The sequence below is a fragment of the Chiloscyllium plagiosum genome, chromosome 6 (genome assembly GCF_004010195.1).
Source record: "Chiloscyllium plagiosum isolate BGI_BamShark_2017 chromosome 6, ASM401019v2, whole genome shotgun sequence".
Classification (NCBI taxonomy): domain Eukaryota; kingdom Metazoa; phylum Chordata; class Chondrichthyes; order Orectolobiformes; family Hemiscylliidae; genus Chiloscyllium; species Chiloscyllium plagiosum.
Window position 1 is genome coordinate 98,804,366 of NC_057715.1, and position 19,596 is coordinate 98,823,961.

At 39.7% G+C, this 19,596-nt stretch overlaps 1 protein-coding gene across 12 annotated transcripts in view; it reads left to right on the forward strand.

Moving 5' to 3' along the window:
- The window catches only part of LOC122550870 (inositol polyphosphate-4-phosphatase type I A), a 201,258-nt gene that overhangs the window by 95,510 nt on the left and 86,152 nt on the right, over positions 1–19,596 (forward strand). For all 12 annotated transcript variants that reach the window (XM_043692245.1, XM_043692250.1, XM_043692248.1 and 9 more), the window contains 4 exons: positions 5,294–5,410; positions 14,734–14,813; positions 16,517–16,628; positions 17,348–17,438. In XM_043692245.1, the coding sequence (XP_043548180.1) occupies positions 5,294–5,410; positions 14,734–14,813; positions 16,517–16,628; positions 17,348–17,438 (400 nt within the window). The remainder of the gene's footprint in view (positions 1–5,293; positions 5,411–14,733; positions 14,814–16,516; positions 16,629–17,347; positions 17,439–19,596) is intronic.

Here is a 19,596-nt window from a genome sequence, read left to right on the forward strand (position 1 = left end):
AAGTTTTTTTTTAAATCTCACCACATCAGGTTATAGTCCAACAGGTTTATTTGGAAGCACTAGCTTTTGGAGCGCTGCTCCTTCAGGTAGTTGTGGAGTATAAGATTGTAAGACACAGAATTTATAGCAAAAGATTACAGTGTGATGGAACTGAAATTATATATTGAAAAAGACCTGGATTGTTTAAGTCTCTCATCTTTTATAATGACCATGTTGGTTTCAGTTCTTGCAAATGTAAATCGCAAAAGGTTTTTGAAAAGTTACATTTTCAAGTGAACTTTAACAATTGGTATCATGTCAGCCCAGATAATGCATTGAAGGTGTGAGTTTCCCTGTGAGGCTGTCTGTGCCACAATGGTCAGACTGATTCTAATCTAAAAAACAGATTTACAGAATCTTTCATAGATTCATGCAGTTTTTGAGCGTGTGTATCTGTGTGTGTGTATCTGTGTGTGTGTATCTGTGTGTGTGTATCTGTGTGTGTGTATCTGTGTGTGCGTATGATATCGCCCACCTTACCAGACCAAGACACGCATCTAGAAAGTGGAACAGAACACCAGCGCTTCACCGGAGGCTTGTTGATGTTATCCAGCATGGTGATGAAACATCCAAAAACAGCTCAGCAAGCAAACTTAAGACGTAAACCCATAAGGTTTCACGTTGTAAAGTTTTACTATCGTTGGGTAGATCTTGATTGAAGGATATGTCTACTCTCAGCTGTGAATTTCTGCTAAGGATGAGACAGCAATCTAAACATTATTTAGTTGGCAAATAATAGATTAAACTACAGAAAAGATATTTGCCACAACCTATTGCAACCAAAAATGTCATGCTTGTTCAGTGTTCTCAGCAGGTAGGTAACCTTATGTTTAGTAGCTTGAAACTGTCTTCTGTCTGCCCTGACAGAATGAATCTTTTTAGTGTCCTTTTAATGGAGCTCTTTACATTCAGTCTTCAGCTCATAATTCAATGGACTTTGAGTAGCCAGGCTTTGGTGACTCTTTGATCTTCATTTCTGTATCACAAGCTTCATCACTTCTGTCTTCATTTACATCACACTTGGTGATTAACCCAAAAACATTTGTTTTCTTCTACTTTGCACAGTGACATGTTCCTTCAGTCTGACTGCTGCATCTATCAGCAGCACAGTGAACTGCTCTTAATGTTGTCTAATGTTAAAACATGCACCTGTCTTTTAATAGGGCAGCGAGCTGAAGTCCCTTTTTTTTAACAACGAAATCGCGTGGGTTGTCACCTGGTGCATTCAGTATAACTTTGCCCTGTAATGGGGCATGATGCATTCTGCTTTGTTTATTACACTGGCTGTTTAAGTTTAAAATAATCATCGTATGATCTTGCTGTCGCAACGAAGGATTATGCAACAAGCTTATCCTCTAATCAATTGCAAAATGGACTGGAAAAAGTAGTGTTACACAAACCCATTTTATCTCAAAGATCATCTGCTTTAACATCTTAAACTAGCCTCTGCTCGTATCTTGGATAAAGGGTTATGCATGAAACACACTCACTCCTCTTCTGCTGTGCTGTTTCACCAGACCTTATCCACGCTATCTCAGCTCAGCTGGCATCTTCCAGTATTCATTTTGTTGCCCCATAGCTGATTTATTCCATCTTTTTTACTACGTAAGCTTCAGCCTGTACACACTTTTACCTATGTTCTACTTACCCTTCAATTTTATGTTGCAGTATTCATTCCCTGAGTCCAAATATTTTAAAAAAGGAACAAGAGTAGGCCATTGAGCCAGCTACACCATTAAATATGATCATGACTGATATCCAACTCAATACCCTCGTCCTGATTTTGCTCCATACCCTTGAATCCCCTTGGCTCTAGAACTGTCGTCGTCTTCAATGGTTAGGAACATGGGACTGTGATATCATATTAATTACAGAGACTTGGCTCAGGGATGGACAGGACTGGCAGCTTCATGTTCCAGGGTTCAAGTGTTATAGGAAGGTTAGAGAGGGGGAGTGGAAGTTTTGGTAAGGGATAAGATTACGGCTGTACTTAGGATATTCCTGAGAATACGTCCAGGCAAGTTATTTGGGTGGAACTGAGAAATAAGGAAGGGATGATCACCTTATTGGGATTGTACTATAGAATCCCCCTCCCATCAATAGTCAGCAGGAAATTGAGAAATTTATAAGGAGATGTCAGTTATCTGTTAGAATAATAGGGTGGTTCTGGTAGGGAATTTTAACTTTTCAAACGTAGACTGGAACTGCCATAGAGTAAAAGGTTCAAATGGAGAGGAATTTGTTTGGTGTGTACAAGAACTTTTTTTCTCATCCGGTATGTGGATGAACATACTAGAGAAGGTGCAGAACTTGATTTACCTTTGTGAAATAAGGCAGAACAGGTGACTGAAGTGTCAGTAGGGGAGCACTTAGGGCCACTGACCATAAATCTTTTTTTTAGTTTTAAAGTAAGGACAGAAAATGACAGACTGGAGATCTAAACGTTGAAGTTGTAATTTGGAGGAAGGCCAAATTTGATTGTATTAGGCAAGAACTTTCAAAACTCTATTGTGGTGGATGTTCACAGGTAAAGGGATGGCTGGAAAATGAGTCCAGAAACAAATGTGTTCCTGTTAGGGTGAAAGGCAAGGCTGGTAGGTGTAGGGAATGCTGGATGACCGGAGAGTTGAATCGGCAAAAGTGAGGACTGCAGATGCTGGAAAGTAGAGTTTAGATTGAAAGGCAAGCTGGTAGGTGTAGGGAATGCTGGATGACCGGAGAGTTGAATCGGCAAAAGTGAGGACTGCAGATGCTGGAAAGTAGAGTTTAGATTAGAGTGGTGCTGGAAAAGCACAGCAGGTCAGGCAGCATCCGAGGAGCAGGAAAATCGATGTTTCGGGCAAAAGACCTTCATCAGGAGAGGTGAGTCCTGATGAAGGGGCTTTTGCCCAAAATGTTAAATTTCCTGCTCCTTGGATGCTGTTTGACCTGCTGTGCTTTTCCAGCCCCACTCTAATCTTGACCCAAATCTCCAGCATCTGCAGTACCGACTTCCGCCTTGCACTTGTACTGAGTCTTGATTCCAGAGGAAGGCCCATCAATGGCCTGTTTGGTGTGTGGTTCAGGGACATGGAAGAGGCAGTTTGAGTCTGCCAAGTACTCTCAAGCTGCCAAAACCCACAATGCCTTCACAAGATTCCACCCATTATTTCTTATGATCTAACAGAATCAGGATATTTAAATAGTGATACATATTTCACACATTATTATAAAAAAACTCCTTGATGAAATATTTACTCAATACATTCTACAATTACAATATTAAACAGATTGTGCTAAATTTACAGTTTAATAATACCAAGGATTCCTGTGGCAATTGGATGACAGGGTGCATTTAGAATTTGTCCTTTTATATCTAGGAATAGGTTTGAACTGAGCCAGGTTAATGGATCCTTAGAGAAAATCACTTATGCAATCCTAGATCTTAGTAGAAACATGGCCATAGCAACAAACACCCTGTAATTCAGTGTTATTTGAATTAAATTTGTGGTCTCACTCAGCAAAGCCATAAGGATTCAGTGGAGAGTTGCAATTAAAGTACGTTGTGATGTTTTATCTTAACATCCAACGGTAGGAGTAAAAAGTGTAAAAAAAATTAGAGTAAAAAGAAACCAGGAAAAAGAGTATTTTTCATATTAACATGTATAAATTTCACAAATAAAAGGTATGCCTTATTTGCTCATATTAACATGTGTTGTCTGGAATAATCAAAATGATTTTTGTTTCCCTGTTTTATTAAAAGGACTGGTAAAGCATTATAAGCTTGAATTATTATAAGGATTCTAAATCCTGGAGCTCCCTCATCACCAGGGACAATGATTTCCTCCCACTGAAGTTATGCCACAAGACCAAGGGAACATTGTAAAACTTCAAGGTTCACTAACATAACTGTCAGCAAGCATCTATATAAGCAACCAGACTGCATTAACTGACAGAATCCCATAGATGCATGTTCAAAGACATGTCTTGAGCCCTTTGTGCTGCCACTATCTCAATATACATGATAATTCTATTTAAGAAAACTGTGAATGAACGTTGTAGTTTTTCTTTACCCGCTTCAATATTACTTTGGCTAATACAACATGACCCGAATTTGATGTCACTAAGATTGCTCAAGTAGATTCAGAAAAACAGGGGACACATATGCCTCACCCTGTCATTTCCATCATTGAATGGTATTAGATCTAAGATTTTACAAGCTTGCAACAGAGTTGCAAGATGTGTACACATGCAGCGTAGGAATGAGGAAAGAAAAAATTATAAAGTTATAATAATTAACCCTGCAACATGGAAATCTCCCTGTCATGAAATAATGTTTAAGTAGTTATAAAGAAATCAACTGCTTAAAGAGGACAGATATTATATGATCCTACAAAGGTGAGTTTCACGATGTGGCCAGCAACAAAATTGGAAATGAGGATCTCCAGTCCATGAGGGAGCGTTTTCACCCTTCCAGGTAATCTTAGATTCATAGAGCCCTACAGGGACAAGGGGAGTCTACAACTAGAGGGCATAGGTTTATGGTGGGGAGGACCGATATAAAAGGGATTTAAGGGGCAATGTTTTCACTCAGAGGATGGTGCATGTATGGAATGAGCTGCCAGAGGAAATGATGGAGGCTGGTACAATTGCAACATTTAAAAGGCATCTAGATGGGTATATGAATAGGAAGGGTTTAGAGGGATATGGGCCAAGTGCTGGCAAATGGGACTTGACTGGGTTGGGATATCTGGTCGACCTTGGCAAGTTGGACTGAAGGGTCTATTACTATGCTTTACATCTCTATGACTCTGACTCTGCAATTGGTAGGCCCCCCTCTTCCTTTGCACTGCCTTTTGTTTAATGCATTCCTTGGAATCTGCCACCTGCATCATGATTGGTTACTCCTAATGTTTCGTTTGGCTGACACCCATTTTTGTGACATTGTCTCTGTCTCTGAATTGCCTGTGGATGTTTTTCTTTGTTAAAAACAGTATTTAATGTGAAGTCTTTGACTGTGAGTAAACTGTTAAGGTAATTACAGCTTTAATTGGTGAAAAATAAACTAAAAATAAAAATAATAATGTTTTTGTGGAAAAACTATTTATTTAAAAATATTTATTTGAAAACTGTCAAGTTAGACTGGTGGAACTGTGCAATCCTGCACTGAAAGGTCAAAAATCATTTATAAAGGCACTTGAATGGAGCACTTGTGCTTTATGACGACCTGTTAAGACCAGAAGAATGTATTAATTGATTTCCTTTCTCGTTGCAGGGTACCAACAATCCTATATTTCTAAGTAGTGTTGCATTTTTCCAGGATTCTCTCATCAATCAAATGACGCAAATTAAGCTTTCAGTGTATGATGTCAAGGACAGATCTCAGGGAACTGTAAGTGACATAATATTTGCCTCTGTGCATGTGGACCTACTTTTAATATTGAATTTTCCAAATTCACAGCAAGTGAAATGGTAGATATTTTTGCAGTTCAGCTCTGGTATATTGTATGCACACAATGTTATCATGACTTATAAATTATATATTGTAATTTTTGCTGGATCAGATGAAGTATTCCCTAGGACGCTAGCAATGTTGAGTAGTAACAATACATTATGAAAAGAATAATTGCAGCATTAATCAATATTTGATTGTTCAGCGTTACAATAGCTATTGTATTTGTTCCTAGAGTGTGAACTTTGCTGGCAAAGCTAACATTTGTTGTCCAATTTTAATTGCCCACGTGAGTGTGAAATTGAGTGAACAACAATGCTGACCTTGCCTCATCCGAGGATGGGATTAAAAATTTACTGTGCTCTCTCCATTTAGAGAGCCAGACCTAGTATAGAAACAAATGCGCCAAGAAGGTTAGAAGATCAGTTCCTTATGTGCGCAAGTTAATTGGCCTTGGTGGAGTTGGTAGATCCAGCAAAATAATTTTTGTGGGCTTTTCTGTGCTTAGGAGATGCAAGTTTGCTCAATATCAGTTCATGAATGTATCTGCTTAATTTAAAAAAAACATACATTGATAGGATAGTTACAAGGATGTTTTCACTATTGGACAAACTAGAACTAGGAGCTCAGTCTCCGGATAAGAATGCAACTATTTAGAATTGAGATGAGAACTCTATTCACTTAAAGGGCTGTAGGTCTTTGGAAATCAGTCCCACAGAGGGTAATGGATGTTTATGCATAAAGCAGGTGGTGAGATTAGAAGAGATCCAAGGTTTAACCGGTTTAAATAAGAAAAAAAAGTTGTTTCAATTGGTTAATAATGCAAGGAATAGGAAAATACAAATTTAATGTTCAGTGTATTATAAGATCATGAGAAATATAAGCAGGAGTAAACTGATGGGCCCCTCAACCCTGTTCTGCCATTCGCTGACATGACACCCATTTTTCTGTGTTTTCCCTTAATCCTTGATTCCCTCACTGATCAAGAAACTACCTACCTCCGCTTTAAATATGCACAAGGATTCTGCCCCCACAGCCCTTGTGACAAAAAGTTCCAAAGACCCTCCACTCTCTGAAATTCCTTCTTAACTCAGTCTTAAATTGACACCCCTATACTCTGAGGCCATGCCTCCCGGTAGTAGATTTTCCCATGAGGGGAAACATCATCTTAGCACTGACCCTGTCAAACCCCTTAAAGGTCCCAAGTGTTTCAATGAGATCACGTTTCTTATGAACCAAGTGAAGAGGGATGAATCAGCTTCCCTTCTTTTCATCTCCCTGATTGGATATAACAATGATTTTAAGATTTTAATGTGATGCTATACCCCTTTTTCATTTAAATTGTAGTTAACTAATGTCTGTTGTAACATTAAGGAGCCAGAAACAAGATTATTTTGAGTAAAAGAAATTAGGAAAAATAGTAGACATAACGTCAAACATACAGGTCCAAAGTTAAAAAGGGGTACTGTCCAGTGCCACAGGAACATGAAAGAAGTTTACTTTAATGTTTTTGAGTAAGGGTTTTACCCAAGACCACAGTTGTTTTAATAGGTTATTTGAATCATCAGCAATAGTGGCTAATTTCAGTTATCTTTTGTTCTTAATTTTCTGATATTTAATTGTTGAGAATGAGCACAGGTCTTTTTACATGACAGGCAGAGAACACTTTTCCCAGCTGGCTCGAATTCACAGCTAAACTCCATTTCCCCTGTTCTTGTTGAATTAGAAGATGGTTCATGCATTTTTTTACTTTGATTTCACTGTCTCCAAAGTTTCACTATCCATTATGAGAAAATTTTCAAAGTAAATCAAAAAAGATAATTAAGGCTTTCGCATCTGATTACATAGACTGATTTCAGTGCCTTTTGATAAAATGCTAATTTCGGTTTTGATTGGATTTGTTATTTTTTGAAATTATTCATTCACGGGATGGGAGCATAGCTAGTCGGGCCAGCATTTATTGCCAGTCCCTAGTTGTCGTCTTGAACTGCTACAGTCCCGTGTGCTGTTGGTACACACTCAATGCTGTTAGAGAGGGAGTTAAAGGATTTTGACCCAGCAACAATGAAGGAGTAGTGGCATATTTCCAAACTGAAATGTTGAATGGCTTGGAGGGGAAATTGCAGATGGTGACATTCTCCCGCATCAGCTGCCCTTATCCTCTGAATGGTAGTGGTCATGGGTTTGAAAGCTGCAGTCGAAGGGACCTTGTTGAGTTTCTGCTTGGCATCTTCTAGATAGTAGTAGTAGTAGTAGTAGTAGCAGTAGTAGTAGTAGCAGCAGTAGTAGTAGCAGCAGTAGTAGTAGCAGCAGTAGTAGTAGCAGCAGTAGTAGTAGCAGCAGTAGTAGTAGCAGCAGTAGCAGCAGTAGCAGTAGTAGTAGCAGCAGTAGTAGTAGCAGCAGTAGTAGTAGCAGCAGTAGTAGTAGCAGCAGTAGTAGTAGCAGCAGTAGTAGTAGCAGCAGTAGTAGTAGCAGCAGTAGTAGTAGCAGCAGTAGTAGTAGCAGCAGTAGTAGTAGCAGCAGTAGTAGTAGCAGCAGTAGTAGTAGCAGCAGTAGTAGTAGCAGCAGTAGTAGTAGCAGCAGTAGTAGTAGCAGCAGTAGTAGTAGCAGCAGTAGTAGTAGCAGCAGTAGTAGTAGCAGCAGTAGTAGTAGCAGCAGTAGTAGTAGCAGCAGTAGTAGTAGCAGCAGTAGTAGTAGCAGCAGTAGTAGTAGCAGCAGTAGTAGTAGCAGCAGTAGTAGTAGCAGCAGTAGTAGTAGCAGCAGTAGTAGTAGCAGCAGTAGTAGTAGCAGCAGTAGTAGTAGCAGCAGTAGTAGTAGCAGCAGTAGTAGTAGCAGCAGTAGTAGTAGCAGCAGTAGTAGTAGCAGCAGTAGTAGTAGCAGCAGTAGTAGTAGCAGCAGTAGTAGTAGCAGCAGTAGTAGTAGCAGCAGTAGTAGTAGCAGCAGTAGTAGTAGCAGCAGTAGTAGTAGCAGCAGTAGTAGTAGCAGCAGTAGTAGTAGCAGCAGTAGTAGTAGCAGCAGTAGTAGTAGCAGCAGTAGTAGTAGCAGCAGTAGTAGTAGCAGCAGTAGTAGTAGCAGCAGTAGTAGTAGCAGCAGTAGTAGTAGCAGCAGTAGTAGTAGCAGCAGTAGTAGTAGCAGCAGTAGTAGTAGCAGCAGTAGTAGTAGCAGCAGTAGTAGTAGCATAGTAGTAGTAGTAGTAGTATGTGCAGAGTATCAATGGTGGAGGAAGTGAATGTTTGTTGTTATGATGCCAATCAAGCAGGTGCCTTTGTACTGGATGGTGTCATGCTTCTTCTGTTGGAGTTGCATTCATTGAGGCAAATGAGAAGTGAATCAACACACTCCTGACTTACACATCGTGTAGATGGTGGACAGGCGCCAAAAATTCAGGAGGGGAGTTAGTCAAAAGATTCCGAGCTACTGACCTGCCTTTGTAGCCATGGTATTTATATAGCTAGTCCAATTGAGTTTCTGGTCAATGATAATCCCCAGAATGTTCATGGTGAGGGATTCAGTGATGGTGATGTCATTGAATATCTGCGAATAATGCTTAGATTCTCTCTTATTGGCGATAGTTGTTTTCTATGTGGATGCATGTTTGTTTGAAAAGTTAATCAACTTCACTAACATGTTCCACCCTGACCTTAAGTTCATCTAGACCATCTCTGACACCTCCCTCCCCTTCCTGGACACCTCCATCTCCATTAACGGTGACTGACTCAACTCACGTCCACTACAAATCCACCAACTCCCACAGCGACCTGGACTCAGGGATGACACCATCTCCCACCCTGCCTCCTGTAAAAACGCTAACCTTGTTCCCAATTCCTCTGCTGCATCTGCTCCCAGGGGGACCAATTCCACCACAGAACATACCAGATGGCCGCCTCCTTCAAAGACGCAACTTTCCCTGCAGTGCATCTCATCCACTTCCCACACCTCCGCCCTCCAACTCCACCCCTCCAACCACAACAAAAACAGAACTCCCCTGGTCTTCACCTTCCACCTCTTTAACCTCCTGGATACATCGCATCATCCTCTGCCACTTCCGCTTACAAACAGACCCCACCACCAGGGGTATATCTCCCTCCCCACCCTGATCTGTGTTCCATAAGGACCATTCCCTCTGCAACTCTCTTGTCAGGTCTACACCCCCCACCAACCCACCCTCCCCTCCCTTGCCAGCACCTTCCCCTGCCACTGCAAGAATGGCAAAAACTGCACCCACTCTCCCTCACCTCTATCCAAGGCTCCCAAAGAGTTTTCTACATCCATCAGAGATTTACCTTTACTTCCACACACGTCATTTACAGTATCCTTTGCTCCCAATGTGGTCCCCTCTATATTGGGGAGACAGGACACCTACTTGCGGAACGCTTCAGAGAACATCTCCAGGACACATGCATGAAACAACCCCACTGCTTTGTGATCAAATGCTTTAACTCCCCCTCCCACTTCTCCAAGGACATGCAGGTTCTGGGCCGCCTCCGTTGCCAAACCCTTACCACCCAATGCCTGGAGGAAGAACACCTCATCTTCTGTCTTGGGATTCTCCAATCACATGGGGTCAACGTGGATTTCCAGTTTCCTCATTTCCCTCCCCGCCACCTTTATCCTAGATCCACCCTTCCAATTCTGCACTGCCATCTTGACCTGTACTACCTATCCGTCTTCCTTCCCACCTACCCAGTCCACCCTCCCCTTTGACTTATCACCATTACCCCCACCTCTATCTACCTGTCACATTCTCAGCTACCTTCTCCCCCCACCCCCTCCCAGTTATCTCTCAGCTTCCTTGGCCCACAAGCCTCATTCCTGATGAAGCGCTTATGCTCAAAACGTTGATTCTCCTGCTCGGATGCTGCCTTACTGGCTGTACTTTTCCAGCACCAAACTCTTGACTGTGATCACCAGCATCTGCTGTCCTCACTTTCTCGGTTTGTTTCATGAGCTTGGCTAAATTGTGTGGTCAAGTGATTGCTGTGATCCTTTCAAAACCATTTCATTCCATGGATGTTCCTTGTAGTAATATCAGATAATGGAATCTGAAAATCAGTGCTCCATATTATTACCATTGCCACAAATAAGACATGTGGAAAGATTGAGGAATAATGTTCTATTCAGTAAATGGTAATGAATTAGAACTCATTGGTAAAAATGGAGGTTATGAATTATTTCAAAAGGAAGTTGCGCAGGCACATGAAAAATAAACTTGCAAGTCTGTGGAAATAGAGCCAATGATTGAAACTAGCTAGATTGCTTTATACTGAGTTAGCATGTACAGATCTTTCTGCTATAACTCCGGTTTCTTTAATGCACATTCACTATCGTGATTGAATTGGGACGTATATTTTAAAAGTTCATGCTTTAGAAATAATGTTGGCTGTAATGCGATTATATCGCCAACACTTTAAGCACTGTTTCCAAAGTACAATTTTTCAATAATGCGGGGTTGAACAAGAACGCAACCTTCGCATTATGGAAGAATTATCTATACAACAGAGGCCAAATGGCTTCTGTGCTGTAATGTCTCCATGGCTCTGAATAGATTTTGCATTCCTGGGAGGAACTCTCAACACCTGTATTATCACCAGATACTTCTGATCTGCAAAGGTAACGTATTTAATACAGTGAGCCATGATTTCAACAGTGGTTAAATCTTACTGGAGTGATGTCTCCAACATAAAGAACATGGTCTGCTAAATATTCTCAGATTTTGTTCTCCTGTTCAAGGTGCATGAGCTGCAGTAGACTGAACTAAGCTTAGTGTTGCTGAATGACAGGGTACAGTTTCTTTTGCTACTGGGCGCCAAATGCTTACAGCTATCTTGTTGGCAGTTCTGCATGTCTGTTAGGCTTGTGTTAAAGTTGAAGAAGGTAACCGTGGAAAGAAGAGCAATTCTTGGTTTGGAAGTTAGGAGGGATGTTTTATAGGACATTATTCACCTATCTGGTTCTAAAAGCAGTTAGTTGATGTATCATTTTCTATTGAGAAATGTATCCACGAATTCACCCTTTTCTCCACTAAGGGGCACTACAAGCAATATGAAGAATAACAATGCTAAACTTGCAAATATATTTTAAATCCTTTGGAAATTTGCCCACTAGCTCTAAAATTATGCCAACTAAAGTCTTAACAAATAACTATTTAGAATTGCAATAGCTTCTTAGAATTCCATGGATTAGGAACTTTGCATTTTGTGAATGTGCTTTTTTTTGACGATGTTTTTAATTTCCCTTGTATACACCATGTTCAATTGAGAGAGTCTATGGCCTTTGTAATACCCCTGGAAAAACAGCTGCAAATAATTAACATAGTGAAGAGAGAATCCCATTGGCTTTTGTTTTCTCGGGAGAGCTTAGTGACCTATAATATGAATGAAATCTGACAGTACAAACAAACCTAAGATGTCTAATTCTGCACCACAAGGTGGTTAGGCATATTGAAATATGTCTGCTGTGGAACTAATAATGCTTGCTGTATATTATACACGAATCCAACATAACCTTTGGGTAAGGGTTGATGCGCAGGTCACTACAGAAATCCAAATGTTACTTTAAGATTAACAGTTCCAGACCTACCTCAAAATTTGCATTTGCTTGCTTAGTCATGAAATGCAACGAATGGGCATGTGCTGACTAGCTAACCTCACCACAGATGATTTGGGCTGTTATGAAGTTATGCAAGGAATATGTTTGAACTATTTGAAGTCAACATATATTTAATTAAAGCTGGATAAGCTGTCAGATTCATTTACCATGTCATGATTAATCATACCAATGAAGCTCTGACATTGAAACTTAAGTACTGGAAGTTTTAAACAAAAAAATTTATTGGTCTGTCTTTATTCTTTTTCTTTCAGTACCTGATATGACACAAATTAGAATTGTTAATTTTAAATTTCATCTGTTAATTTTGCAATTTATTGATGGGATTACTTAAAACAGTGCACAGGTATATTGTCCATTTGAGGACCCCGATGCTTGGTTTCCCTCTGCTCACAGTTTCACAAACTTGGATTGCAAAATGTCATTTGTTAAATGGACAAGAGCAATTCTAATCATTGTCGTTATTTATCAGTTATAACAAATTACAGACCATTATTTTCACCAAAGAAGTGAATTGGTTTTCACTGAATTCTTTTCCACATTGAGCAGTATGATGGGTCTAGAGTGTGATCTTGGAAAAGCACAGCAGGTCAGGCAGCATCCAAGGAGCAGGCGAATCAATGTTTTGGAGATAAGCTGTTCATCAGGAATTGTGCTTTATATTCCCTGGAAACATGCATATTTCACCCTCTGTGCACTGGTTTTCAATCACAGTTGAAGTTCTGTATCTATAATGAGATGACCTTTGAGTAAATTACAGACTGTTGTCTTTTGAAGACCAGCATGATAACCAGAACAGAAAAGTCATTTCCCTAGTAAATGACCTGATGTCAAATGTGCTAGTTATAATTTTGAAAGTATCACTTTTCTATTCAGTTTATTGAATCATTGTTGGAATCAAACTCTCCCTACCCTGCTCCCTCAAAATCCAAATTAATCTCCATTCTGCCCATTCTTAAATTTTTAGCTCATTTATTTTCACTCCCTATTTGGAAAACTTATTTGCATAATATTTATTGCCACTGATCTATATCTGTAACCTGCAGTGGTTTTGATCTTTAGTCAGGTGATCACTGGCATGATTTTTACTTTAAAACTGAGGTACGGTTTTGAATCTCTCTGGGATTGGGTTTACATGCATATGATTTTTATCCATGGTTTTTTGCTGCTGACCTTGCAATGATTTAGAATTTTACTTTATCTGTGCTTTACTCCAATGCTACTACCTGCATTTGCAATACTAATCTGGAGTATCTCAGGTATCTACACGTATGTTGTTCCCAAGGCTATTTGCTCCTTACTTTGAAGTGAGTCTCTTCTACTCATGTATTGTAATACTGCTTTTGCACCTTACAGAAGAGCTGAATGCTAGAAGGGAAGTGAGTTGATTTCATTTCGTATTTTCACCTCTGCCGAGATACAGTGAAAAGTATTGTTTTGTGTGCTAACCAGACCAAATCATACCTTTACAAAAGTACATCAAGATAAAAGAATAGAGTTCAGAATATGGTGTAACAGCTACAGAGCAGATGTAGAGGTCTGTCTACCTGTCATATGAGAGGTCTGTTCGTAAGTTTGATAACAGCGGGGGAAAAAGCTGTTCTTAAATCTGTGGTATGTGTTTGAAAGCTTTGGTATCTTTTGCCAAAGGAGTAGAGTATAACTGGGGCAGGAGGGGTGACTGACAGAACAACAACATTTAATTGTGTGGTATCAAGCACCCATAGCAGAACTGACCACTAACCCCATTCCCCTCCTCTCCTCACCAACTCCAGAACAAAATGTGCATGGAAGGCATCAACAAGCCATTAAGTGATCCAGTTGTGTCACTTGCCTGCTGTGAGGCCAATTTTTCTTTAGCTTTGGAATCGCCAGCTACCACCTCAAGTAGACCACCCCAGAGTCAACCCTTAACATAGGGTAGTTTACATGATCTTTACCACAAAGAAGGTGGCTCAGTAGTGAGTGACTTGATCTTTTGGAGCTAGAGTCAGACTCTCAGCAGCCCAGGATTGTACTGTGCGAAAATGCAACTTCTGCTTCACAAAGCCTGAGGGTCTTTCCACTGGCTTTCCTCTGTACCAGGCAGTCTGCTTATATACTGGCCAGAGCAAGCATGATGTATTATCCAACCTGGTCAAGTAAAATATTGCAGCTAATATCCAGGTTATTACCATAGGACCAAGAATGTCATTATAATTGCATTTTTGTTCTAAACCTTTCGGGGGTGGGGTGCATCCCTGTGTGTGCACGCGAGGGACAGCATTATGATTGCCTATGGGGAGCTCACTCTTGAAACCCAGTCTTTAATTCCAATGATAGGAAGTCAAGGACAGTGGAGTTTTATTAATCATAGCCATGCATCATAGAAGGAGGCTTTTTTAATCCATCAAGGACTGTTCATGTTTCCAGGTTTCTTTCAGTGAAAACAGTGGTCTGTGACTTAGTTTTCTTTCTGTTCTGCTGTCTGAAGCAAATAATTGGTCCAGCAGAATTTTGTCTCTCATGCCCTCTGCCCCTGCCTTCCAACAAAAGGCATTGACAGTTTGAAAGTTGCAGAGCCACGTCCACAACTCCAGTGGTAATGTGGTTTGAGGATTGTAGTAAATTTAAACATAAGATCTGAGACCATTGTATCTCAATCTTTTTTCTTCTAGATGTATCTGTTGGGTTCTGCTATGTACACCGTAAAGGATTTGTTGAAAGAGAAAAATCACCGATTGCACCTAACACTACGGTCAGTAATACAAAATACTGTGCAAATACTGGAAATCTGAAGTGAAAACAAAATGCTGGAAATGCTCCACAGATCTGGTAACATCTGGAGTGATCATCAAAGTCGATATTTCAGGTTGAAAGCTTTGTGTAAGAACTGGAAAAAAAATCAGATGTGATGGTTCTTTCCCCACCTTGCCTCTCAAATCTAACTGGGGCGGTCTGTAGTAGGGTGGAAGGCAAGAAAGTGTATGGATGCCAGAAATATGATGGTCAAAGGCAAATCAATATGGTAATAGGACTAGTAAAGTCCTCTACATCCTTTTATGTTTCTTGTCCCATTACCACCATCTCATGCGTTGCACCATCATTTCTTCTGTCATTTAATCACTACTTATCACTGCTTTTTTTGCTCTCTTGCCTTCGTATTTGCCTTAAATCTGTTGAGTCTTTTACATTTTGCCAGTTCAGATGGAATAAGTCAACTTGAAATATTAACTTTGTTTCTGTTGCCATGCGATGATGTAGTAGTTATATCATTTAAAAAAAATCCAGAGGCCCATGTTAATGATCTGAGCATGCTTGTTCAGATTCCATTATGGTACATGTGGAATTTAAATTGGGTTCATTAATAAATCTGGAGTAGAAAGCTAGTTTCACTGATATCATTCATTCATCACTTATTGCAAAATCCTAACTGGCTCACTCATATTGTTTAGTGAGGGAAAATGTGCTGTCCTGAATTGGTCTGGCCCACAGCAATGTGATTGGCTCTGAACTACCCTCTGAAATAGCCTCTCAATCCCACAGTATTCCAGGACAGTTCGTGATGGACAGCAAATGTCAATGTTAACCTCCTCCTAGGAAAGAACAAAGGAACATTTCTAGGGCAAAAGCACTATGTGAGACTAATTGGATAAATCCTTAATTTGGGCAATGAACAGAATGGCAGCCTCTATTATTATATAATTCCATAAATTTTGAGCTGTTTCATTAAAATCCACATAGGTGCATTATTGACTGTTATAATAATTAAAAATGCTGTCAATGCTTAGTAAGTCTGACAGTATTTTTGTTTTCTTTATTCTTTCATGAGATGTAGGTTTCTGCCAAGGTCCGTGTTTGTTGTCCTACGTTGCCTGTGACTTTCTAGGGCCCTTTCAAAGTGCATTTGAGAGTCAACCACATTTCTGTGGATCTGGAATTAAATGGAGGCCAGATTGGGTCTGACTGTTTGTTTTTTATTAAACCATGATTTGGTATGGTTTCACAATTGCTATTAATAACTGAGGCTAGCTGTCAATTTCAGATTTCCATGAGCAGCTGTGTGAGATTTGAACCCATGTTTCCAAACCCTTAGCCTCTTAATTGCCATTCAAGTGATATCACCAATGGGGTCACTGTCTGCCCTTGTGCTTTCTACTTCACACGTTTTGAATGTCACTGTTAAACCTATTTCAGCACTAGTTCAGGCAGTTAATTCCAGATCATAACTGGTGTAAGTTTCAGTTTCCTCTCTGGTTCTTTTGCTAATTGTCGTAATGTATATTTTAAAATTATTTGCTGTACTGCACTGCTAGCCAAAACCTTTCTAGCCATCAAAAATGCATAAGCAAGACTGATCTTAATAAAAATTAGATGAGTGAAGAATCAACCTTTTTGTTTTCCTATTTTCCTTTCTTCCCTATCCCTTCACTCTGATGCCATCAATATATTTTACTGCAGGTCTGCTGAAAATGAGCGTGTGGGTAATATTACTGTGATAGCTTGGCAGATGGAAGGCAAAATTGAGGACAAGATTCCTGTCAGCCGGTCACCTGACACCACCAATGGAAGGGTAACTGTCCCAAATGAAATTGATATCACTGATTTGGTCAGTTCAGGTTATTTCCTTGCCAGAATCGAACGAGTCATAAGTCATGCATGCAAACTTAAGCATTCACGTTTATCTTAAAGTGGCATCAATTTTGGCAGAAACTCCAGCTTTTTCTCCAAGATTCTGTCTGCTGACAGGTAATCTGCATGTATATGTAAGAAGAGAAAAATAATTCATGTATGCTTACCTGGAGCATGCATTATATTATGGAAGAGAAACAGCATTGATTTTAAAGAAATGAATCTAACACACAAACTATTTTCATATATTGTGATTGAGGAAGCAGGTGTATTTTTTTTAGAAAACTAGGCAAAATTCAGTGGCTGAAATTCTGTTCATGGGTAACATTTCAGTTCAAGTAGGTATAGGTGCAGTCAAAATCGCCTCCACTAGCAACAAGATGTTCTGACCACCAAAGGAGAGGCTGATACCACTGAACTTGAAGCTATATGTTGATCCTGCTGCAAAGCATCCATGCCTGTTCGATGCATGAGGATATGGTCAGACATAATGCGCAGTTAAATTACCTATTGATGCTTATCATCTAGGCTAAGACAGCTGCAATCTCCAATAATAGTATATATTTTCCAATGGCCACTTGCCACAGTGGAGGAAATTAGGGAGGAAAGTTCTATATGGGAATGCCTTTTGATAACTTGTTTCCCTGTGTAACCTTGCAGATGGTTTTGCCGGTTGACGAAAGTTTAACAGAATCTTTGAGTATTCGTTCAAAACACTCTTCACTGAAGAAAGATCCACTATTACGATCAGGTAAGTAAGGGTCAAGTGCTTGAATTTTGTAGACTTCAAGTTTTCCAACTGCCATTTAAAATTTGTGTTACATACTTTGAACTTTTATACGGTATAGTTTTCTTGAACTGTCAGTCTAGCTTTTACGCGTAGTTGTTTGTTTGAACCCCACCTGAACAATATTTTAATTGAGAATTGTATAATACCCATCAATATTTAGCCATCTGTCTACTAGAAGAGCTGCCTCATGGTGGTTCACCCTGTAAAATGAGTGACACTTTTGCCTGCATAAATGTGGGGTAGACATGTGAGGCTATAATAGATATAAATAAGTTAATTGAGCAGGTGACAAGGTAGCAGATACAATATGTTGCAAAGAAGTATTCATTTTGGTCGTAAGCTTCGAAAGCAATGTTATGTTTTGAAAGGAATGAACCTTTTAAATGTTGATCCAAAAAACCCAAAGAACGGCAGACACTGACCCCCCGCCCATTACCAACCTTTTCCCAGCTGCTATGTATTCTGAAAAACAATCGCTGGACCTGAAGCATTAACTCTTCTTTCTCTCCACAGATGCTGCTACACCTGCTGAGTTTCTTCATCAATTTGTTTTTATGTTGTAAATGTTAGTAGAATTTGGTGTACTTGTAGAAGGATCACAAAGCTAGCAGTTCAGTGCAGATGTCATGATCTCCAAGGAAATTTGGAAGCACAAGAATAAAAGTGTCTTACTCTGTTTAGAGTTTTGGTGAGACCATATCTGGAACATTATATGCAATTTTGTCTTAACTTCTAGGAAATGTATACTTGCCTTGGAGATGGTTCTGCAGAGAGATACTGGATTGGCCCCTGAGATGAGAGTGTTGTCCTGTGATGAGAGGCTGAGTAAATTGAGTCCATGGTCTTTGGAATTTAGAAAAAGATGGATAATCTCATTGAAGGGTATGTGATTCTGAAAGGGCTGGACGAGGTGGAAGCAGAGATTGTATAACCTGGGGGTTGTAGAACATGGGTATAGACTAAGATTAAGCAGAAGATTGGTTTGGACTGAGAAAAGTGGAAATTTCTTTAAAAGATTGTTATTCTTTGGAGTTGTCCACCATGAAGGATTGTTGATTTTTGAACATATTTAAGGTTGAACTGAGATTTTTGTCTCAGGATATTAAAGTATATGGAAAGCAGCAAGAAAATGGAGTTAAAGCTGGACATCAGCCATGTTTGTGTTGAATTGTGGAGCAGGCTCAAAAACCTATGATCTTCTAATCCTACTTCATATGTCCTTTAAATGGCTCATTGCCCATTTGTTGCAGTTAAGGAGAAATCTAGCTGTGTTGCAGCTTATTTTAGTGGAGGCAAGTGAAAAGGTTTGTTCTGAATGAAAAAGCAAATGATTGCTGATAATTTGTCTCGAGCCAACAGGTCCATGTTCAACATGAACGGACCCTGTTACAAATTTTCTCCAATTGCATGCATTCAACTCCAGAGAACAAGCAATGTGGCTTTAGAAGTCTTATACGTTTAGAAGTTATGTAACAAAGTCAAATCCCTACAAATAAAGGAAAGCAAATCTGACCAGTCACAAGATTGCTTTGAGATTTTTTATTCACTCCTGGGACAGGGGCATTGCTTGCTGGCCGGCTTTATTGCCCATCCCAAGTTGCCCTTGAGTTAGACTGTTATAACAGTGATGAATTAAAGCTGCATATCATGGGGAGAAAAATCTTTAATGTCTATATTTTAAAACTTAATTGCAATGATAAATATAAATATAAAATTAATTATTCTGTCCTGCAAATCTGCTATTTACACTCCATCTCAAAAAGAATATCCTTTAATTCCAGGAGCCTTTGTAAGCAAATGCCGCATCTTCAATCTTAGTTTTCTTTCGAACTATTAAACATGTCCTCCCACAACTCTCTGCCTGAATTTGTTGAAATTCCATTTTTGAATGCCTCCAATCAGATTTACAGAGTCATAGAGATGTATAGCATGGAAACAGACCCTTCGGTCCAAGGTGTCCATGCCGACCAGATATCCCAACCCAATCTAGTCTCATCTGCCAGCGCCCTGCCCATATCCCTCCAAACCCTTTCTATTCATATACCCATCCAAATGCCTCTTAAATGTTGCAATTGTACCAGCTTCCACCACATCCTCTGGCAGCTCATTCCACACACAT